Source organism: Eptesicus fuscus, chromosome 15 (assembly GCF_027574615.1).
Source record: "Eptesicus fuscus isolate TK198812 chromosome 15, DD_ASM_mEF_20220401, whole genome shotgun sequence".
NCBI lineage: Eukaryota > Metazoa > Chordata > Mammalia > Chiroptera > Vespertilionidae > Eptesicus > Eptesicus fuscus.
Window position 1 is genome coordinate 60,152,484 of NC_072487.1, and position 23,990 is coordinate 60,176,473.

Here is a 23,990-nt window from a genome sequence, read left to right on the forward strand (position 1 = left end):
TAGAGACCAGCTCTGAGATGTGCTCTTGATATTGTTACTGACCCCACATGGTAGAGGCACCACATTCCTCCATGGGGCCCACCCATTCTTTTTGTGGAGTAGAGAAAGACATTTCCTTTCTTTATTCACAATTGTCTTCTTGGTAAAGAAGGATACAAGTTAAAAGACTCCAAGGCATGAGGCTTATTTTCAGCAAATGTTTGTTCATTCAGAATCTTGGCTTTGTGACCGAGTTCTGGAAGACAACAGAAACCATGAACCCATTTCTCAAAGAACAAGTGAGAGATGGGCAGAGTTTCAGGTGGGACCCAGGGTTTCAGTCTAGGCCAGAAACCCATCAACTACTGATGAATTGTCTATGGGGCTCCGGGGCAGTGCAAAAGGTAACTTAATGGTTTCTGGGGTCTGTGTGAGGAGGCATGGTCAGTACTACCATTGTGTACAGGGGACACTGGAGATGTGTCATCTATGGAGGAGCAGAGATGCTAAAAATGTGAGGCTGCCCATAAGCCACCTGGCTGAATGACGGGATGTATAACTCAGGAACTGGATTGGAGTGGGTACTGTTGATGGGGACTAAAGGAGAGCATGTCCCCTTTTACCCCAGGGAGGAGGAGGGGGCTAGGGTAAAGTGGAACACTACTAAAGAAAATCACATACAGTGCCTGTGCCAAGACCACCAATCAGCAGAGGCCAACATTGGGACCAAAGTTGGGGGCCTCTCCTTGGTCCCAGCATACTGTCCCCTTGTTAGAAGTACTGTGTTCCTCATCTGCCCTGCCTGTGGGGCTGTAGGGGACAGGGAGGCCCCTGAGAGTTCAGGTAGACAAAGTAAGGGTGGGGAAGGAAGTTCAGAGAGAACTGGACCTCTGGTTACAATGATAAAATATGAATAAATATGAATTACGATAAAATATGAATTTCCTGCAATCCTGTTGAAACTCTAACCCCTAATGTGATGGCATTAGAGGTAGAGTCTTTGTGAAGTACTAAGGTTTAGATAAGGTCATGAGGTTACAAGGGCATGGTCCCTGTGATGGGTTGAGCGCGACAGGAAGAGAACTCTGACCAGGAACTGAATCTGCCAGCACCTGACCTTGGACTTCCCAGCCTCTAGAACTGTGAGGAATAAATGCCTGTTGTTTAAGCCCCCAGCCTATGGCATTTTGTTACTGCAGCAAGAGCAGACTAAGACAACTGCATGTTCACCCCAGACAGGCTATTTTAAGGACCAGATCTGATTACAGAAATCATTTGAGTGGATGAAAATGTAAACAAGAATGGCACAAAAGACATTTATTGGAGCCGATTGGGGTGCTCAGAACCCAGAAATGTCTACACTGTTTTTAAGACTAAAATTTTCACACTCAGACATAGCTGTGTGAGATTGCTCAGACTGGTTACACGTGTGTCCCTAACGTTAGACTTCAGTCTCAAAGAACAACCTCATCATCTTCCCCACACCTAGTTTGCCTAGTTTGTGGCACTGACACCCACCCAGTTGCCCAACCTAGAAACTGGCTCCATCCTTGGCTCCTCCCTCTGTATGCCTATCAGTTATCAAGTCATCACTTCTTCTTAAATGTCTAGACTAAGACAACTCACCTTGTCCTCATTGCCACCATCTCTCCCCAGACCTCCGCCACACCCCGACAGGTCTTCTTACCTGGCTCTGGTTTGGACAATGATGTTGGAAGCCCTGGGCTGGCTTTGGGAGAAATCCTGGAACCTTTTTTGCCTGGAGAGGAATCAAGAGGTTTAGGGACTAACCAGTAAAGGATACATGGGTTTTGGTCACTGGGTGGCCATAGATGAAGGTGGACCTGTGTAATTTGGGGATGGGACTGGGTAGGCACCTGGGGTTTCTAGAAGAGGTAAAGTTTGTGTTATTAGTCTATGTCATGAATGAGTGCTGATCCTGTTTGGAGCTGTCAGTGTTAGACTTCAAGATAGTGGCTCAGCCTTGCTTAAATGGCATAATTACATTTATTCCTGTGTGCTGGGTCTTGGGAAGGGTAACTCCTCATAAATCAGTCCTTTAGCAGATCTGCAGGGGAGGCTACTGTTTGTGCTCTCATAATCATTTCCCCTTCTTCAGTAATGAAATTCCTAAATGTTGGCTGGGTAGAGTGCCATCCAGAATAAAGACTATTATTTCCCAAACTCCCTTGCAGCTAGGTGTACCAGCTCTGGATCCTGATGTGATTAAGTTCTAGCTAACTGTGCAAATCTATGCAACTTTTAGGGATTATCCTTAAAGGGAAGGGACATTCTTTCTGTCTTCTTTTTCCTCTTTCCAGCTGGAATATGGATGTGTTGGGTGGAACTGGAAGTCATTTTGGACTATGAGGTAGAAAGTGTATGTGGAAGATAGTGAAGCCACCAGATTGGAGGAACAGGGTGCCGACGACCTTGCAGTTTACCTTACCAGCTCTGGATTCCGGTGTTTATCTGAGAGAAAATAAACTTCTATTTTGCTCCAGACACCTTTACTTTGGTTTTTGGATTCAGAATTTGATACCTGAACGTGGGATGCTACAAATACCATCTAAAATGTAGCACTGGCTTAGTGGAATTGGCAGGCCAGCAGATGGTAGGAACAGAATTGCATTTTTACATAATTGCTTTTTTCAACATTTGATGAAATTGTCATCTGCGGTAACTTGGAGGATGGACCACATGCTGCTGAGGCCATGACAATAGAGAAAATGGGGGAGGATGCAAAAAGTATGACTTGCTCCTTGTTGCTTTTCACAAAGTCCTACACAAGTGAGAGGAACTGGGGCTAGAGCCAGCCAGACTCGGCAGAGATGGGAGGGGATCCTGCTTTGATAAGGGAGGCACCGTTTGCAGCCTGAACTCAAAATTAAGGTTCTGAAGCGTAGAAATGCCTGTTCTCCGAACTGCAGCTCCGAGGGCAGTGGCCTTGAAGTGGCAGCCTCGGCAGGAGGTAAGGCCGGGGCAGCAATCGATGCCAAGACTTCCCTGCCAGCGCATGCAGACCAGGTGGATCCAAAGATCAGATTAAGGGCGTTGTCTCAGAGAGGGAGAAAAACCACCCCCAAAACTATGGGGCAAAGAAAGGAGGGGTGCTTTAGAGCAAACACGGCTGACAAAATGCTAGCCATTGAAACTGGGTAATGTTGCAAAAGTGCTCATTATCATATTCTCTCTAATTGGGTATAAATGTGAAATATTCCATAATTCAAAATTTAAAAATAAGACTATCTACAAACAAACAAAGGGTGTTTCCCTCCCACCCTAGGTCCCCTTTCAGGTGGCCTTTGAGGAAGAGGCACCAAATGCCAGGCTAGACCAGATCTTCAGCTGTGGGTACTTGAGGAAATTCTACTGGCAAAGAAAACACAACCCTGGGACCCTCCAAAACTGCCCCGAGAGTAAGCAGGCTACGGAAACTGCTGTCCCCAAGAAGTCCTCCCGCTGCAGGTCCCACCTCGGAATTGGCCATGGAGGTTAATGGACAAGGAGTTCCTCCCGGTGCGGGAGGGGCCGGCAGGAGGCTCTCCAAGGGACTGGTGGGCCTGCAGGTTGTCTTCACTCTTCCTGTGCAGTGGCCTTTGACAGCCACTTGGAGCGCTGTTTCCTCTTATCCCCTCTTACGAAGGAGGTTTCAATGGCTGTTTGCCTGCTGCTACTTCACTACTGTTTAAGGGTTATGTTGGGAGAAGATAACTTTGTCTTGAGTTTATAGGTCACTAGACCACAAGAAGCCATCCAGAGCCTGAAGGAGACCACAAATGACCCAAAGGTGATTTTATCTTTAGCTTCATGCTCTACCTGGATGGACTTTGGATTGTCTTACCTTGAGGCAAAGAGTGAGCTCTATGTGAGGCAAGAAAGGTGACCCAAGGATTGAACTACAGCAGGACCACTTCTTGCCCCTCAAACACATTCTTTCCTTATTTCTCAGAACTCCTCTGAGTTTCAGTTAGGTACATGGCTTCTTGGAATAAGAACTACCTCTCCCAGACTCCCTTGCAGTAGGTATGACCCTGTGACTAAGTTTTGATCAATGGGAGGTACAACATCCCAATGACGCAGCCTGAGGGAAGGGGGTCTTGCTTTTCTTCTCCCACCTCCCTCCATCCTGCTGGCTGTAGTGAGAACGTGCTCATTATGGACCTCAATGTAGAAACTTCACACTGGGGATGGCAGAGCAACAAGTCAGAAGGAAGCTGGGACCTGGGGATCATGGAGACACCCTGAGAACCCTGCATGATAGAGGGTAAAGAACCTTATACTTTGTGTAAGCTATTGCTGGCTTGAGAGCAGAACCTAATTCTGACCCAGAGCTTACTAACCACACAAGGTTAAGACTGACAGGTGTTGCACATGGTCATGCCCTGACCAGATCAAAGGTGGAGATGGGTGGAGAGCATTCTTCTCAAAGACTTAGTATTTACTTGAAAGAAAGCAAACAAAATAAGAAAACACTTCCGGAAATCAAGACAATTATTAGAACAAAGATGTCAACACACAATGCTAGTGTTGCATAGCTTGAATGTTTTTATATTAATCAAATTGTTTGCAGTAGAATCACTGGCAGAACAGGTATGAATGAAAAACATTCCAAATTTACAGAAAAAAAATATTGCTGATCAATTAATATAATTTTCAATAAAACTACATAACACAAATCCTTTGTTGCTCCAAACAGAATGTGAGTTATTAAGATGGCAGGCAGTCCGGCCATCAGAATCCCACGTATTTGGTTCCTCAGGCTGAGGTCAGAGTTTTTGCCATCTTTACTGAGTCTCAACTCAGAGTAGGATGGCAAGGATGGCAAGAATCAGAGGTGGCAATCCTTGTCTTTGCATTCAACAGCGTCAAGGTTTGAGGGACAATCGCTTGGGGACAAGTCACAGAAACATGATACATCTCTCTCCAGAAGCTACATGGGATTAATTTCAAATCTCTGGAATATAGACTCATAGCATGGTAAATGTTGAAAGAACCAAAGAATTCATCCAGTCCAGGCCAACCTTCCCCTTTTCCATACTGAGGCAGAGGGTAACACGTCTTGCCTTAGTCCAGGTCTCAATCCAAAACCTGCCTCTTGAGATCTTTCCGCATTGGTGCAGCTTCTTTGTTGCCTCTGGAGGATGAAGAGGCCTGCTGCTTGCACTTGAATGATAACCTCCAAGCAACAAAAAATGTCAAATAGCAACATAGCAGCAATACCATCTACATTAATCTAAAAGCATATTAGGTATAAATTACTGTGGTAGGAATTAAAGACCAGCACAAGTTTGTGATTCATACTCCTCCCACCACCCCATGCCACCCCCATACAAATGGAGTTGAATATATATATATATTTTTTTCTTCTGGAAAGTCAAAACACTAAGTGCTGGCTCTAATGGGCCACACCAGAAGGAATCTCCCGTCTTGATGAAGTCAGCACAGAGATGCACTTAAATTAGACCTTCTGGAGGGCGTCAGAATGCAGAATGTAAATGTCTTCTTCATTCACACCAGCCACGTTCCCAGTCAAAATACTGATCCTGATTCTGATGTTCTTCGCTTAGGACTAAAAAAAAAAGGCTTTTTAAGTATAATTGCTTAAGTGTATAAGGTGGTAGAGCAGAAATCTTGAGTTACAGAATTTCATCAATAGTATCTACAGTATTTACTTGCAATATTTTGCCCCTTTAGGTAATCCCCTTATCTTGTGCATCCCCAGTATTTTGTGGTTTTTGTTCCTGATAACATCTGCTGGGTCTGAATTAATGGCCAGCACAGGGGCAGAAAAAGGCGAGCTGCAACCTTTGGAAAGCTTCTTAGAAATTTATGTGATAATAACAACATTTCTGCAACCATATTAAACCATTAACATAAAATACAAATCTGTAAACACATTTAGACTTCTCAAGCTTTTTGCAGACATGATGATGCCTTTTTATCAGATGATAATGATTTGCTAAATATCCTGATGGCATTTAAATTTACATCAGCTTTTCTGTCTTCCCCTCCTTTTTTGGTGCTTTGCAGATAGAATTTTTCTGAGTCCAGACTGAATGAAGGTATGATATTCCTTTGTACTTCTGTTCTTTCCAGAAGAAAAGCAACTTTATCTTATAGAAACCCATACGACCCTATTTCTGTTCCATGGGATTTGGGGCAAACCACTGATAAGTTAACTTTGCCACGTAATTTGTCCACAGCAGTGTCAGATTCCAGCGGATGAAAATTCATCGTCAGCTTACAAGTCCTCAGTATTATTTCTCCTATTTACAGATGAGGAAGTAGAGATAGTGAGCAGGCCTGGAGCTAGTTATGGATGAGTGGAACCAGGAACCTAATTTCCTACTGCTTCACTCTACTCTCCTGCTTCCTCCTGCTAGCCTGGCACCAAGCTGACAAGGATGGGGCTCAGGTGGTCACCTGTTCCACAGTACAGGGTTACAGCACGGAATAACCCCTCCCTCCCACCCCTGCCATTTAGCAATAGAATAATGGTGGGGAAAAGATGGGAAGTATGCAAGTAGATACACTAGATCTGAAGATAAAGGTCTTTATTCCTCTTGCAACCAGGAAACTATTCAATTGGTCTAGAGTTTGCTTAGACATCAAAATGGCTTCACTTCTGTGCACTATAATAGAAAAGCATCCTTTTTCTAGAAATCCCATTAAGAAACTGCCTTAGCTTCCTCTTCTGAATACATAAAAACCGCTACTTAAACACACCACATTAAATTTATTTTGTGGTTTATTTTCCTTAAATAATAATTTGCTACAATCCTGTCAGAGATTTAAAAAAAAAATGGAACACAGTATTAACAAAGGCAGAATTCTTTAGGACAATCAGAATCATGGCGCACTTAGAATAAATTAACATCAACTCGTGTTTATATTCAGATAGTCTGATCCTCTCCTTTGAAATGAAATGGAGACCATTGTAACCGAGGGTGAATGCACACATTTGTTCTATACAGAGACTCATTCTTTACATAAACTCCACTGTCATTTGAATGAAGTGAGGAATCCTGAGAAACACTCAGCCATGGGTGCACACACATTGACCCACACCCACAGGCAGCCATCTAGAGCTGGCTTTCCCATGTGCAATGGCTAGAAGATCTTTCCTCAGAAGGGCCAAAGATTCCGAATATTTAGATGCTATCCCGTCTCCCCTCAGGAAAATGATAATGCTTCAAGTGTCATAGCTTGAAGTAGCAGCAATCCATGTAGTAGATTCAGTAGTTGACGATTCCAGTCTTGGGCGCCGACAGCTCAGTGAGAGGCGGACAGAGGCGAGCAGCACCTGCTCCGACCACCAACACCCAGACACCAAGACAACACCCCACATCCTCACTCTCAGAGTCTCAACTGAAAACTCACCCGAACCTAAAGGACTAACCCGGTTCAGGCACCGCGTGTGGACCTGAAGAAGGTCCACGAAGGCAGGCAGAAAGCGGGGCATTCTGGGTACACTTCTCAGGACCAAGAAAGTCAGAGACGCAGGGTGATGGGACAAAGGAAAGGGAGGCAGGAAAGGGACTGCTCATCCTTCAGCCGGAAAGCCCACCCCCTGCCCTTGGGCAGATCCATCTCGGTTTCGTTAGCATAGGGCGTGACCGCTACCTGCAAAAGGGGGGCCATTCCACATTCAGCTCGGCCTGGAAGCACAGAAAGCTCGGCTCTTAGAGTCCTGCACACATATACACGCAGAGCATCCATGTGACTCCAAATCGCCGCACCGTCTTGTTTCTGGGAGGTCACAGCGCTGCTGGCGTCCCCTCTCGAGTGCCCAAGGATGGTTGACAGGATCATGGTGATGCCTGGGGAGGAAGGCATTGGGACAGGCCCCAAACGGAGACCCCCTTTTGCGCATTTCTCTCCGGAGGAATCCCGGGCCTAAATGATGCTACCGCCGCATGCGTATCTACACAGTTCCTATGTACACGATTCCTTTTTCATAGAAATTTAAAGTGCTTGGGTTCAACGCGCCCTCTCCTCTCCCACACCACAGCCTGCAGATTCCTCTTGCTGCTTCCAGAGAGAAGGTCTGTCCTTACGGAGGATGCCCTCGGAAAGAGGAATGAGCATTTCACAGTTGCCTTAGCTGGGATCCAGCATTGGGACCAAGCCTTCTTCATAAACACGAAGAATGGCTTCACACACAAACTTGTACTGGCTCTGGAAAAGAGAAGACAGCCGTCAAGCTTGCCAGCAGCCCCACAAACAGCCCCTCACGCCCACACAGAGTAGTCTGATAAATACCCTCTGAGCTCCAGCACTGGCCAGGCCTGCCCTGTGCTACATGCCAGGGGAAGGGTGGAGAAGACACACCTGTGACCCCATTATTGCTGCAAGATGAGGGGCGGGGACTGTTCCCAGAGTGAAAGGGGCAAAGTGTCAGGGAACCACGGCAGAGGGAGGAACTGGCCGTCTGGAGGAGTCAGGGCGGGGTGATGGTTGTTGCGGGGTGGCCACTCCAGTGCAGGCACCAGTGTGGAGGTTCCGAGGAAAACGGCCCATTCTGAGAATTGCGGTCAGAGCTCATGGTCCTGGCCCAGGACACCTGGGCATGGAAGGAGGGACCACACAGGGGGCCAGAACCAGGTCATGGGGTGGGGGGGGGAAGGATCTGGATTTTGTTTTAAAAGAAGAGCCACTGAAAGCCGCTCTGAAGAAGATGGTTCTATTAGCAAACACCTAAGAAACGTGCATTTGAGTGATGTGTACAGGCTGAAAGGAAGCCCTGAGACTGAGCTTCACCAGTTGGAAAAGTTACCCAGATGATGCACTTGAACAATTCTAAGCCAGCAATGAGGTCTTCCACTCCACAGAACAGGGCCCAAAACAGCCTTAATAACCTGATTTTTTCTCTCTCTCTTAACCAGACTGTGGGTACAAACGAATAGAAAACTACGAGAGCTCACAATGATTAGAGCAATCTTAGAAACGCTGCCCATGAGCCTGTGAGAGGGTACAGAGTGCTTACAACATGGCGTTCCCCTCCTTCCTTTGTTAACTCTCCCGGGGGTTTTGCCTCAGAGGCCCCTCCCCCAGAAAGCCTTCCCTGACTTTCTGAAGTGTCGGCTTTGGTTTCTCTTCCACCGAGTTCTTACATTTCCCGTGCCCGCCCCCCCCCTTCCCCCACTGCCTCTGAGATTTATCACTGGCCAGTCCAGTTCTCCCACCACACACATGGGCTCGGGTCTCTCCTTTTGCGCAATGATCCGATGAATGAATGAATATGGAATGGCCCCCCTTTTGCAGATAGGGAAACTGAGTCTGGGAGAGAGGTTAAGGGATTACTCAAAGGTTGCCCGGTAGGTGGGGGGCCTGAATCAGGGTCTTTCCACCCCACCACCGTTCTTATAGCTCTGGGGAAAACCGCAGGATTTCCTCTTTGGGAGCCGTGCAGTGCCAAGTCCCCAGGCGTGACAGACGTGGGAGAGAACACACAGGAGGAGGGAGGAGGGCCATGTGGAAGGTTCCCTGAGCCAAAAGGCTCATCTTGGAACAGGTGGGAGGGAGGAAACCCTCAGGGGACCTTGCCTACTTCTCATGGACAAATGATGGGCCAGGGGGTCACCAGGCAGAATGCAACCAGGGCAGCTCCCTGGCTGAGTGGTTGGCAGGAAACAAACCCTGGAGGCAGCAGAAGTGGAGGCAGCGAAAGGCAGGGGCCAGATGCGGTATGCTGTGGAGTAGCTCAGCCTGACAAGCTGTGACCGTGGGCAAGTGACTCAGTCCCCTCAAGCCTCGGTCACCTGACCTGCCATGCCCTTTGCACAGGCCTGGCCCAGGGCAAGCGCTCAGGGAGCATCGGCCACTGTTACTATATTTCCTATTGGATTTCCACTCACTGATGTCTGCACCATCATGGCGCGCTGGTCTCGCATTTTCCGGACAATATCCAGAGGGTAAACAGGCAGGTTTCTCTCGATGAGGCACATGGCTGTTTCCATGGTGACCAAGACACCGGTTCGACCTATTCCAGCGCTGGGGGGAGAGGAGCAGAGACTTGGAATTTGCTCAGCCAGCATTTCTGCACAGCCCAGCTCAGCTCCTCCCCAGGTCCCTTTACTCAGATGGAGCTTTCCTCCCCGACCTTCCAGGGTCCGGAACACACACTCAGGGTGCTCTCAACCTGGCTGACAAAGCCTCTCCTCAGAGAGTCGGAGGCCTGGCGCTTAAAACCAAAGGAAAGAACCCTCCCACCCCCTCATCTCATCCACATCTATCCCGCAGGTCAGCTGCCTCGGAGCAGGCGGAAGAGGGAGGGACTCTCCTCTTCAACTCTGCGCTGCACTCGGAGGTTTATGCTTCCCAAAGTTCCACATCTCCTGACGCCGTAAAGAAATAGTCAATAGAGCTTTGTTCAAGCACGTCTAACCTGGTGGGACTCAGGTGGGTGTGATGTCTGCCAACCTTCTCCAGGCCTTTCCGAGGAGTGGGAATATGAAAAAACACACACCCAACCCAACAAGCCCCAGTACCTGCAGTGAACCAGGACGGGTTCAGCGTCCGCTCTCAGGGACCTCACGGAGTTCACAAATTCCAGAAAGTCCGAGGAGTCGTCGGGCACGCCGTGGTCAGGCCACGCGACGTACTGCAGGTGTGTCACAGTGTGCTCTTCTCCGGTCTGAGGAGGACGCAGACTGGCCTCGGTCAGTCAACCCAGAGGGTGGGCAGGAAGACCCGGCCCTCTCAGGCCTCCAGCCCGGGTACTTCTGTCTCCTGATGCTCTTTCTACCCACCGTGCACAGCCCTGCTGGGGCCCCTGCCAACTCCTGCCCACCCTCCTCACCTACTCCCACCCCCCACCCTCTAGGCTCATCTGCCCACCCCTCCTCCCCACCCGGGAGTTCATTCCGTTTGTTCCTACAGCACTTGCTATTAGGGCCACACACAGTAACTCTTTTTTTTTTTGGTAATGGGCACAATTTATATAACGTGAAGTTTACCATTACTAGCGTACATTTCAGTGCTTTTAAGTGCATTTACAATGTTGTACAACCATCACCACTATTTACCCATTAAACATGCACTCTTCATTCCCCCCAGCCCCCCAGCCCTGGGCAACCACCGTTCTCCTTCCTGTCTCTGTGAATCTGACTCCTCCAGGTACTTCACGTAAGTGGAATCAGACAGTATTTTTCCTTTAGTGTCGGGTTATTTCACTTACAGTGTCCTCAAGATTCTCCCATGTTGTAGCATGGGTCAGAATCTCCTTCCTTTTTAAGGCTAAATAATAGTCCATCATACGACTATACCCCTAGTTTATCTGTTCATCCATCCATGGACATGGCAGTTTCCACCTGCTGGCTACGTGAACAGTGCTGCGTGAACACGAGTTCTGGCTCTTTTACTGAAATGCTTGCCAGGTGAAAATGGGGAGCCGACCAAGAACAGCTCTCCCAGGACCACAGTGGCTGCTGACTTAGACCTGCCTCTAAACTGCCTGCCCGGACCACCCACCGTCAGGGCACCGCTCACCTCGGTGTTTGTGACCAGCATTTCTCGGAACACGTAAGCAATGGTGCAGTCCTCTGACTGACAGCGGATGTGGAAGCTGCCGTGTTCGGCGACATCAGGAGGATCGGGCCAGTACTGGTGACACTTGGTCTGCGAGGGAAGCACGGGTTGTGAGTGAATCTCCAATGGGGGGTGCTGTGTATGAGCAGTTACCTGGACAGATGGGCCGGGCATTCAACCAGAGCCCTCTCGCTACAGCAGGTACTCCGGCCAGCTGGGAGACAAGGAGCTCAGGCGGGGCTGACCTGCTGTGTCTGCCCTCTATGGAGACGGGGATGGGGGTTGGCCTGCCAGGGGCCAGGCCACAGCTCACAAACCAGTCTGGGCTGGAAGCCAGAAGACGAGTACAGAGACTTACCTTCTTTTCACCAGGGTCTGGAATGAACAGGAGGAGGCCTCAGGCCTTGGGCCTTGACTTAGAAGTGACCTCTCTACCCCAGCCTCCTCTACCTCAGTCAATCCCATTCCAGTCCCTCAAGCCCCTTCTCTGCTCTCAACACCCCCTCTCTACCTCAGCCCTCCTTCCCCACCCACCCCCACCCTCTTTGAGGTAAAGGCTTCAAGGCACAGCAGTTAAGACGGCACATTCGGGAGTCGGGACTCTGTGGGAGGTAGCCATGTGACTTTGAACCTGCTACTCAACTGCTCTGATTTGCCTGTTCTTTGCCCAAAAGATGGGGACAGCACGCACTTCACAGACAGTGACAGAGGCTGGAGATGATAGTGCAGTGCCAGGCTCACTATGTGGGGACCAAGTCAATGGAGCCCCTAAGACTGTTGTCACTGTGGGCCCCGCATCACTTGAGTAAGGATGGTGAGAGAGTCCACACAGTCCAGATGAAAGACATCCCTACACGTAAATGAACGTCCCTCTGCACCCGAGCAGCAGCCCCTAGGCCTACTCAGGCTTCCGTACAGGAGTCACATGGAGCTGAGACTCCCAGAGCACAGACGAGGAGACCCCAGGCTCAGCGGGATTGAGGTCTTAGGGCTGCTGGGCTTATCTGCAGGCTGGCTGACCCCACCACCCTCCCCATTTTTACTTCCCCCTCCAAACCCTGAAGCTTGTCCCACAGATATCATACTCCCGCCCTGGCTTCAAAGCAAAACTCAAGGCCAAGCTGTCCCTCTCATCACAGTTCTGTCAGTCAAATTCTGATTCACTCAAAAATGCTTTTTCTCCAAGCACACAGTTGCATCCAAAGTAAAAATTACATCTGTTTGCAGCTGAAAGAGGGTATGCCAAGGGATGCACATAATTTGTCTGGAAACAGCTTTTCTATTCTTGTTTTCAAATGCCACAGTTTGAACTTAATGCTTTGAAATTAAAGCATGCTGCTGGGAAGATAGAGCTGAGAATTTACTTGTAAACCTTAAGCCTGGGTATCTGGCTAACAGCCACTGCCTGACTCTGCTTAGACAGGAAGGGGCTGCTGTCCGTAGAACACGCGGCAGAGAAGACACCCACCAGCCTACATCTCCTCCTCTTCTGCAAGGGGCGTGGAGCTCTGCCCGCAGGCCTGGTGGGAAGATAGCTTCTGAACTGATCAGCCCATGCAAGGCAGAGCAGAGCCACAACATCTCTACTTCTAGAGACTCCCAGTGAATCTGCCCGGAACTGGCCTCTCTCTTTACCCCCTGATCTGATTTAGATCTTAGGTCTATTTGGATCTGAAAGCACGGGGGGTGTGGTGGGAAGAGTAAGAAGTTTGTGGAAATCTTGAGTTTCAATCCTGGTAAGTCCCACTAACCAACTGTGTGATCGTGACCAAGTTACTCCACTTCTTCCAGCTGCAGTTTCCTCATGAATGCTGCTGCTGGGGGCAGGGATGACGCTCAAGCTCCTAGTGTTTGAACAGCGTATGTAAGCACTAAATGGTGCCTTTTAAAAATATATATGTATATTTTTATTGATTTCAGAGAGGAAGGGAGAGAGAGAGAAACATCAATGATGAGAGAGAACCACTGATTGGCTGCCTCCTGCACGCCCCTTACTGGAGATCAAGCCCGCAACCTGGGCATGTGCCCTTGACCGGAATCGAACCCAGGACCCTTCAGTCCGAAGGCCAACACTCTATCCACTGAACCAAACCAGCTAGGGCAAAAAATGGTGCGTTTTATGGGCATTATTTTATATTGGTCTCAAAACCTATGAGGTAGGTACTATCATTGGCTCTATTTTGCCTATGAATAAACTGAAGCTCAGAGAGGGAATCAACTGGTGTCAGATGACATACATAATGGGGCATACACAGATGTAAAAAATGCCCCCCACCCAAGAAATATCCTTGATGGAAGGAGAAATTACTTTTTCCATTGAAAAGCTGTACCTCTATAGCTCTATTTCCTTTATGAGGAAAGCATGAGCCTGAGGGGAGCACACAGAGAGAAACATTTGGGGCAGGAAAGAAAAAGGGAGAACTCAGAGATCCTGCAGGGAGGCGTTTCCCAGACCACGGGATGAATCAGGGCTTCAGGGGAGCCCTCTGCAGTGGCAGACCTGAGGGCTGCACAGCGTGATGGGGGACTCGGCCAGCCACAGGCCTGCAGGGAGTCCCCTGCTACTAAATGCATAACCTGAGAAAACACATGGGACATGCTGAAAGTGTCACTTCCCCTGTAGTGACGGACTCCGGACTCCAGGAAGAGCCAGCTGCTGGGTGGTGGTGAGGACCGGATGAGGGCCCCAGGATGAAGGGCTCCCATCACCTGAGAGCTTGTAACAGGAGAGGAAGGAGACACGCAGCCTGGATTTTAGAAGAACAGGTTTCTAACAATCGATAAACAAGAGGGGTGAGTTCCCAGGGCCTGAGACTGTGAAGGGAACGCTGTGACTCACGGGAGATGGGAATCTCTCACGCAGGAACCAACAGGAATGGGTTCAGTTAGGAAGAAAGGGCTGGGAGACAAAGAATCCCGGCTGGTCACCAACAAGAGAGGAGGGGGATGGAATCAGGACGGAGTAGGAGGGCCAGGGCCTGCACGGCAGCCAGAGGAAGTGAGGCCTCTGGGATGGGAGAAAGGACCTTTTCCGCACTTTTCAGTTGGAACAAGCAGAACAAGGGAGAGAAGGGAATGCTATCAGGGTAGATCATCTGTCACCAGCCATGCCTGCTGGAGCTCTCTTTTCTCTGCAGAGAAGAATGGCCTTACAGCCGGGAAGGGGAGGCCAACATTAAAGGGGAAAGAGAAGGTCACCACAGGCACGCGGATGGCCTGCATGGGCTCAGGTGTTGGCTCCGAGGCACTGCACCATGGACTGAAAGACCTGATGAGACAGAAGAGCGGAGCCTCCACAGACAGTTCCTGAGAAAACCTGGAGCATCCAGGCACCCAGAAGTAACAGAATAGTCCAGCAAACAGAGCGTCATTTCCAAATGGGGGCGGGGGGGGGGGGGCTAGTAGATTTTGGAAAGGACAAGGCAATGAACTTGATCTATAAATACCAGAGTGGCCCCAGATGAGGGCCTGCAAAGTATGGGATGCCTGCAGGTCAATTAGGAGGAGACCAGGTCTGTATTCAACAGCATAGACCCACATGGTGGGATGGGTTTTGTTCATGGGTGCCATGGAAAGTCTCAATTTGGGTCCAGAATAGCTTTCACATTATACCTCCCTGATACTTGAACTCTCTTTTTAAGAGGGAGGGAGGGGGGGAGGGGGAGATGCGGGTGCCTGAGGAAGCAAGCAAGCCTCAGGGTTAGAGCCTGGAAGGCAAGAGTATTTATGGAGAATTTAATAGTGTTGTTTTGTGATCTTCGTGTATTTACACATACCTTCTACTTATGGCAAGTGATACTGAACTTCCATTTAAGATGTATCTTTTCGGGGAAGGGGAATATAGTTGATATATACTGTGATAAGACAGATGGTGACATATGATACTAGAACTAGGGGCCATCATGTTGTAAGGTATAAAAATGTCAAATGACATTATTGTACACCTGAAACTAATATAACCAACATAAGAATGTATACCAACTTTAATTAAATTAAAAATTTTTAAAAGATGTATCTTTCAAAGGAAATTTATTAAACAACAAAAATAAAAATAGGTGAGTCAAGTTAAAGAAAAATAATACTACAGCAAAATAAGTATCCTCTAATCCTGGCAATAATTGTTAAGGTGGCACTCAAACTACTACTGATGCTAACCTTTCTATTATACTTTTTGTGTACCAAGAAAGCTATCTGTTTTAACTCATTCAATTTCCCCCCAATCTCACAACATAATTGGTACCCTTACCCCATTCCACAGAGGTTTTACAGCTTTCCAAAGTCACACAGGTAGGTAGAGCTGAGACTTGAATTCAGGACACATGGCCCTACGTCTGCCTTCTTGTCCACTACACCACAGAACAGGACGGTAGCAAGTGCTCCAGAAAAAAAAAAATGTCCCTATAACGCCCTAGCTGGTTTGGCTCAATAGATAGAGTGTCGGCCTGCGGACTGAAGGGTCCCGGGTTCAATTCTGGCCAAGGGCGATCCCCAGTAGGGGCTGTGCAGGAGGCAGCTAATCAATGATTCTCATCATTGATGTTTCTCTCTCTCTCTCTCTCTCTCTCTCTCTCTCTCTCTCTCTCTCTCTCTCTCTCTTCCTCTCTAAAATCAATAAAATATATTTTTTAAAAATGTCCCTGTAACTTCATTTCCTATTCAAAACAAGATTAGAAGAATCACAAAAAACAAACAACAAACAAAAACAAAACATAAGCAAAAATTAAAAATAAAAAAAACACGAGACTTTTAGACAAGGGGATGCCACAGACCTGCTACCTTGTGCTCTCAGCAAAGCCTCAGACAGGCCATCCCTCAGGAGAAGAGGGAGAAATGGCAGGGGCTGGGGGCAGAGCTGGGAGAATTAAAAACTGCTCCCCAAAGAGTGCCCTCAATGCCTCTGACATACAGGCTTCTACAGCCTCTTAAACACCTTCACATTTTTTAAAACAGTGACTTATGTGAAGAGATTTTGATGAAAACTGTGACAAGCAGCGGAGAGTGATAGCCAACACAAAGAATGAGAAAAGCCCCAAGGAGCACTGTGAAGGCCAGAACTGATGGCTGAGTCCTACCAGCAATGATGCTGCTGATGATGATCACACACACACACACACACACACACACACACACACACCCCCCAATGCATTAACATTTGTTGGACATGTGCAACATGTAGTTCTCTAAGCTTCTTGTACACGTTGTCTCCGTCTTCATCCACCCTCCACGGGGAGCACCATTATCATCTCCATTTCCTACAGGGACAGCTGAGGCTCAGAGAGGTTAGGCACTTGCTCAAGAGGAACCTTTTTTGGACCCAGACTGTGCGGCTCCAGAGCCCCTCCAGAGTGCTGTACGTAGGTTTCAAGGGCTTGAGACAAAGACCAGACAATGTCCACTGAGCACACGCTTGGTGGGAGCTCAACGTGTCACCTTTTGCAAGTTGAAGATGACTTTCAGATACCTGAAAGAGCACCGCATAGAAGAAGGGGTGACTCACTCTGCGTCTTCAGGTGGGAAAAGCAGGTGGGGTAACGGTTCAAAGCAACATGGATTTCAGCTCCTTGTGAGGAGGAATTTTTAAAATATCAGAGCTGAACACCCACAGATGGACCCTGGAGGGTCTTGGCAGAGGTGGGGAGCGCTCTGCCCGGGACACCGCACGTCAAAGCCATTTGCGATCTATGGGGCTCTATCAATCAGCAGGAATCCTTATTTTGCTGTTTCAGGTGAGAGGGTAGACTGGTCTCCTCAAACATACTACCCATCCCCATCCTGTGTACTGACTTTCAGCGTGGACCAATTTGGCATTCTGAACTCTGTAGCGAGGAAAGGCCTGGGAGGAAGTGGCACAGATCCATTCAAAGCAGGTGGCTCAAAATTAATTTAGATTTGATTTTGGAATGTGCTTCTGAATAAACGTTTCATAATGAAGCTATCCAGATGTAGGCACAAGTTCCAGCATCCACGATACAGTATCCCTTGCATGCTGATTTCTGTTACATAATCAGAGATCTGTTCCTGTGGAAAACGTACGCCCTGCTAAGCACAGTACGGTGTCCATCACTCTCCGAATTAAGCCCTTCTTACCTGCTTTTGCAAGGGGTTTTGCCGCCACACAAGCAGAGGCTGGCAGGGGTTGTCCTTTCTCCTACGTTTTACCTCCACTGTGAACCTGGCACCCACACTGCTCTTCTGAGGACGAGCACTTGTCCTGGGTGGGTGAGGCCAGTGCAGGGGGTCTGGGCAGGTGAGGTGAAACACGGGGCAGGGCTCTGGCTTGTAATAATGGATCCGAGCAGAGAGTGGGAGGGGCTGTCCTGTCATTCTTTAGCTTGGAGAAGGCCAGGGTGTGGGCAGCAGGAGGGTTGAGCTTGCCATCATCAGAGAAGTCCATCAGCAGCTCTTTACAGAAGCTTTATGAGTCACGTAGGGGTTACACTGGGCCACATTTAAGACCCTTTTCACTCTGAGACTCATGTTCCACAGAACACAGCGTGACATGCACACATCTGAATTGGAAATCAAGCCACTTACCCGCCCTCGCTCTGTGAGAGTCGTCAACATGACGATGAGTGATAACTTCTGATCCCAGACGACTTGCCAAAACTGTGCACAGGTATGTGGCAGGGGTCCCTGAGCGGCAATGTACTTGTTCACAAGGTTAGCAGCAGGAATTTCCATCTGGCAAGGGAGTGTTAAGGCATTAGAATCCGTTACTGCCACAGGGCAGACAGGAAACTGGATCTTAAACTCTTCTAGTTGACAACGGACATCACACCAGAATAATGTCTCTATCAACTTATGGCCAGTAAGAAAAAATTTCAAAAAGCTATTTTAAAAATTCCTTGAAAGGTATTTGACAAAGGTGCTAGCATTAGATATTTAAGACACAACTGTGATACTCGGTAGGCGATCATTAGAAATGTACCCACAAGATGGTGGGAGAGTTTAAATGACCTTCACAGCTGTATCATAAATATAATCAATATTGGGCATCTGTATTTTCAGGGACACCTATCAATCCTCAATTTTTTTAGATTGATGGTTGCCAGGTGGGAGGGAAGTTGGGTACAATTCTCCCTCTTCCTTCTAAGTTGGCTTCAGTCTTCACTCCTCCCTCCCTCAGCATATGCAAATTAACTGCCATCTTTGTTGGGTAATTTGCATACTCATTCTGATTGGCTGGTGGGTGTGGCTTGGGCATAGCGAAGGTGCGGTCAATTTGCATATTACTAAAAATGCAAAGGGATTGAGATTGTACAGATTGCCTTTGAAAAAGGCAAAGGGATTGAGAAGTACAGACTGGCATTACAGACTAGTCACAGGGATATACAGTACAGCACAGGGAACATAGTCAATAATACTGTAATAACTATATATGGTGCCAGGTGGGTATTGGAAATATTGGGGGGCGGGCATTTTGTAAAGTATATGATTATGTAAAGTATATGATTATGTAACCATTGTGCTATACACCTGACACTAATACAAAATAATATTGAATGTAGAAAAAAAAAAATAAGACTAAAGTCCTTAAAAAATCCTCATTTTTTTCTTTACGCACAGCTTTCTATCAAAATCTACCGGTACTTACTTTTCTTTGAAGCGTAAACTATACAGGCTTATAACCACCATCTACTGTTGCATGAGCTTTCTGCACGGCTGCCCATGCTTGTGTCATGAAGTTGATCAATCTACCCGCCCCCCCACCCCAGCTTTAATGAGATCTAATTGACAAATAAAAAGTGTTTCTATTTAAGATGTACAATATGATGGTTTGATACCCATATGCATTGTGAAATGATTACCACAATCGAGTTAGTGAACACACACATCCACCACCTCGCAGCCACCACTGGAGTTGGTTAATGTTAAACTCTGACATGTTTTCAGCTCTCCTAGTGTCTTCCCCAGCCTGCTCTGCTTTTACTTCTGTCCTGCTGAATGGAATTCTTTCTACAAAAGACCTCAGAATCCGCTGAGCTTTGCAGCAGTACCGTGATTCACACATTCTTGGATGGTAAGGTAAACGGAAGCACCTAATTCATGGTTTCATTGGTGCTTGGGTTAATGGCTTCCTCAACTCTGGTGTCAGTACCCCGCCTTCCCCCAGTAACTCAAGGAGATTGGACTGTGTGGTGTTATTGCCCCACCACTGTTTCTTTGTTTTCAAATTGAATTTATTGGGGTGACATTGGTTAATAAAATTATAAAGGCTTCAGGTGTACAATTCTATAATTATTCATCTGCATATTGTGTGTTCACGACCCCAAGTCAAGTTGTCCCCACCATTTCTGATGCTCTGCTTTTAAGACACAAGGAATGTTACAGTGAAGGTCAATGCATCAATGAATCCCATGGATGTTTTGGAATAAATGGAATCACTGACCAGACCCCCCTCCCCACCTTTTTTTTTTAGGAAAGCTCTTGATAGTTTTGCTATAAGTTGAGACCTTAACTTGAGAAGTCATCTGTTCATTTACACTCGGAGTTGGCAAACTATGGCCTGAGGGCCAAATGTGACCTCCACTTTGCAGGCTAAGAGCGGTATTTTTATATTTTTACATTAGATGCCCAGTGCACAAAATTCGTGCACTGGGGGGGGGGGGGCCCTCAGCCCAGCCTGTGCCCTCTCACAGTCTGGGAGCCCTCAGCGGATATCCGACTGCAGCGGAGGTGGGAGAGGCTCCTGCCACTGCCACTGTGCTCACCAGCCATGAGCCCGGCTTCTGGCTGAGCGGCGCTCCCCCTGTGGGAGCACACTGACCACCAGGGGGCAGCTCCTGCATTAAGCGTCTGCCCCCTGGTGATCAGTGCACATCATAGCGACTAGTCGATTTGCATATTAGCCTTTTATTATATAGGACTAGTAGCCCATTTGCAGGAAGAATCCTGCAAGCGGCCACTGCCGAGGCGTGCGCTGCTGCCGTTGCTTCCGCCGCGCCTGCACCCACGTGCTGCTGCTGCCGGGCCCGCTCCGCCCCGCCCCACCTGGGCTTTCCCTCTGGCAGCCACCTTGCTTTCCGATTTTCCTCCCTCTTCCTTCTAAGTTGTCTTCAGTCTTCACTCCTCCCTCCCTCAGCATATGCAAATTAACTGCCATCTTTGTTGGGTAATTTGCATACTCATTCTGATTGGCTGGTGGGCATGGCTTGGGCATAGCGAAGGTGCGGTCAATTTGCATATTACTAATTTATTATATAGGGTGGTTGCAGTTTAAATGGTTGTGTAAGTACCTAAGTAATATCCTCAATTTTGCCTCTTGACTTACAAAGGCCAAAATATTAACTCTCTGGCCCTTGACAGAAAAGGTGTGCTGACCCTTGGTTTAGATGAAGAAACGGACATTCAGAGAGGGTGGGTGAGGCCAGTGCAGGCAACTACGTTGCCCAAGATGTATTTTCAGAGTAAAATGACTGCTTTTCTCACAACATGTGAAATCTTTTACCTTTTCTTTTTGGGTTATATGCACAGAGATGGTTTTATTTTTATTTCAGATGACAGTATATACAGTAATAACAGGGGGGAAAACACAGAAAGTTACTATCCTACCACTGGCAAAAACAAACAAACAAAAAAACCCACAACAAAACAAACCCTAACCCAAACCCAAAACACCTCGATGCCTGCAACTGAGGACAGAAGGCATGTGGACCCTGCAGTCAGAGACACAGAATCTAAGTTTTGGTCTCACCTTCTGTTAGCCTTGTGGCTTTCAAATTATTTAATCTCTCTGAACCTTAGTTTCCTCCTCTGTAAAATGAGACTGTTCTGCCTTCCCTCCGGGCAGTTGTGCTGAAATAAGGGAGTGAACAGGAAAGCACTTCCTCAAATGCAAAGCACCACCCGAGCCCTGACCGTGCTCCCGACAGCGGTTACCGTGTTCTTATTACCCAGTTTCCTAACTTACGTTCACGTGGCTCGCGTTAATATAATCTTCGTTTCCCTGCAGTAATACTCGGGTGGTGTCATCTGTGGGGGGAAGAAAAGGCATTCACCGATCATTCCCAGCCTTATTTTGATCTTACCAAGCACACAAGGGTTCAGTTCCCAGCCCCATCTGCAGCCCTCGCCGCATTAGCATAAACACTATTCCCCAACTGTTCCCAGTCTGAGATGGCTGCAATAAAGACGGTGGTGTTTACAGACACACTGAAAGTCGGTCCAGAACACCAGACAATCTGTTTTAGAAAGGGAAACATTATCTCAGTGTGTCGGGGGAGGAGGCGTTCGTGCCAGAAACTCACAAGGCAACACGTCTTTGTATCGGTTTTTGTCCAAATTTTGAGGCAGCTTTGCAAAGGTGATGGCCAACCCAGGTTTCTTTCTGTAGAGTTGCTATATAACAAACAGAGAAGTAAAAAGCCATTGTAAAAAAAAAAGAAAACCAGCTATCAAAGGAGTGTGAAAACATACCTGAACAGTAAAAGTTTATCGTTCACGGTGCCAAAATCTTACCATTTAAAAGTGGTTGTGTGTTACATCTTAAAAAAAAAACACGTTCCCAATAAGAAATTCTATGATCCCATAAGAAGTATTCTTCAATTTTAAAAAAAAAACGTGAATGAGGACCTTTTGGGGGGGGGGGGAGACAGGGGGGAGGGGGGGGGAAGGGCACGGCAGCGGCAAACGTCATATCTGTCTGAGTCACAGATAATGATCACAGTAAGTAAAACCTTTATGACAATCATTTGACAAATGCCAAAAGCAGGTAGAGAGAAAAAATTCCGACTTAAAATGAAATGAAAATAATTTACATTAGTCTAAAAACATTTCCCTCCAATTCAGTGGAGTAAACCATATGCTTGAAAACAAGAACATTTCATTCATCATTCCACAGGTCTATTTCCATAGTAAAAACATTTATTGCCTCAAGAAAACCAAAACATTTATTCCCACACATAGTAAACTTCATATGAAGAGGTATTCCCCTGTGCACGTAATCACCAGCAAAAAAATCAACTGACACAGTCTTTGCATATCTACAAGCACGCATTAGACACCTTTGCACAGCACCTGAAGTGATTTTGAGGACAGCTCTGTGAGAGGTATTAACAGTATCCTTCGTTTGCAAGCGAAGAGGCAGAGATTAAATGCGTAGATCATGTGCCACACGCTGAACTCAGATCTGACTTCAGTGCTTGAGTTTTCTTTTTTCCTTGAAACCACTTTATTGAGGTCTGATGGACATGTAAAAAGCGGTCCATATTTACTCTATACCCGTGGTCGGCAAACTGCGGCTCGCGAGCCACATGCGGCTCTTTGGCCCCTTGAGTGTGGCTCTTCCACAAAATACCACGGCCTGGGCGAGTCTATTTTGAAGAAGTGGCGTTAGAAGAAGTTTAAGTTTAAAAAATTTGGCTCTCAAAAGAAATTCCAATCGTTGTACTGTTGATCTTTGGCTCTGTTGACTAATGAGTTTGCCGACCAATGGTCTATATAATGCAGTGCATTTGGGGATAAGTACAAAAGAGTGAACTGCCACCATCAAGGCCAAGGACAGTCCCTCCCCTCCTGAAGTTTCCTCCTGCCCCTCTCCACCTCGGCTTTCTTTTCTACACAACCGTTTCTCCCATTTTGAACCTGAAAGTGAAACATTATTCACCAGTGGTTTTTATTAACTTTATGGGAATTTTAAAACAACACAGTTTTTCAATGTTGGACCTTTTTTGTTTGTTTTTTTTTTTTTGCAGAAAATTTAGGAAATTCAGACTCGTATAAAAAAGAAAATGACCAGTAATTTGACAACCCTGAGACAACCCTTTTCATATGTGTCCTCCAGTTTAGATTTTTGTGTGCACGTGTACACAAATATACATAAGCATATACGTAAACACGTAACACATAGGTTTTGTAAAACAAAAAACGGAGGCTGAATAATTATATGCTATCATGTTCCACACTGTGTTCTAGGGGACCACGTGTTCTGAAAGAAGCAAATCGGCACTCCTTAGGAAAAGTCTCAGGGTCAAATAAACTTGGGAAATACTACAAGCCACCTTCTGTGCTACGACTCTCCAAGAAGACAAGCCCTTTAGTGCGTAAGCTTGTTTAATTATGATTAAGCATTTCTCAAGCTAATTTGGCCATGGAGAATCTCACATCTCACAAGAAGCGTTCCGGGAAATACAACCATAATTCTGAAGCCATTTTTTTCCCCCTACTTATTACACAGTCTAGTTTTCTGTGTCGTTAAATATTCTAAGTATTCTCTACACACATTATTTTTACTGTCTCAGTATCTGTAGTTTCTATAATTTATTTCAACTTTTACTCTATTTTTGATTAGGCTGTTTTTAATTTTTTACTCTTATAAATTTTCAGGAACAGAATGACTGCATCAAAGCCTATTTTGAAGGACTTTGATACATATAACCACGCTGCCTGCCCTACAGGGTGCATGAGAATGCTTCGTTCAACAAATTGTGGCTGGTATCATCAGCTAGAATGTGTCTGCAATTTGAATAGGGAGGCCGAAT

At 47.0% G+C, this 23,990-nt stretch overlaps 1 protein-coding gene across 1 annotated transcript in view; it reads right to left on the reverse strand.

Moving 5' to 3' along the window:
* Positions 1–7,929: 7,929 nt before the first annotated feature.
* The window catches only part of PTPN3 (protein tyrosine phosphatase non-receptor type 3), a 100,139-nt gene continuing 84,078 nt past the window's right edge, over positions 7,930–23,990 (reverse strand). The window contains exons 20-26 of the mRNA XM_054727701.1: positions 21,759–21,849; positions 21,422–21,483; positions 18,046–18,192; positions 11,473–11,601; positions 10,473–10,618; positions 9,840–9,975; positions 7,930–8,160 (exon numbers count right to left, since the gene is read on the reverse strand). Of these exons, the coding sequence (XP_054583676.1) occupies positions 8,083–8,160; positions 9,840–9,975; positions 10,473–10,618; positions 11,473–11,601; positions 18,046–18,192; positions 21,422–21,483; positions 21,759–21,849 (789 nt within the window). The 3' untranslated portion in view covers positions 7,930–8,082. The remainder of the gene's footprint in view (positions 8,161–9,839; positions 9,976–10,472; positions 10,619–11,472; positions 11,602–18,045; positions 18,193–21,421; positions 21,484–21,758; positions 21,850–23,990) is intronic.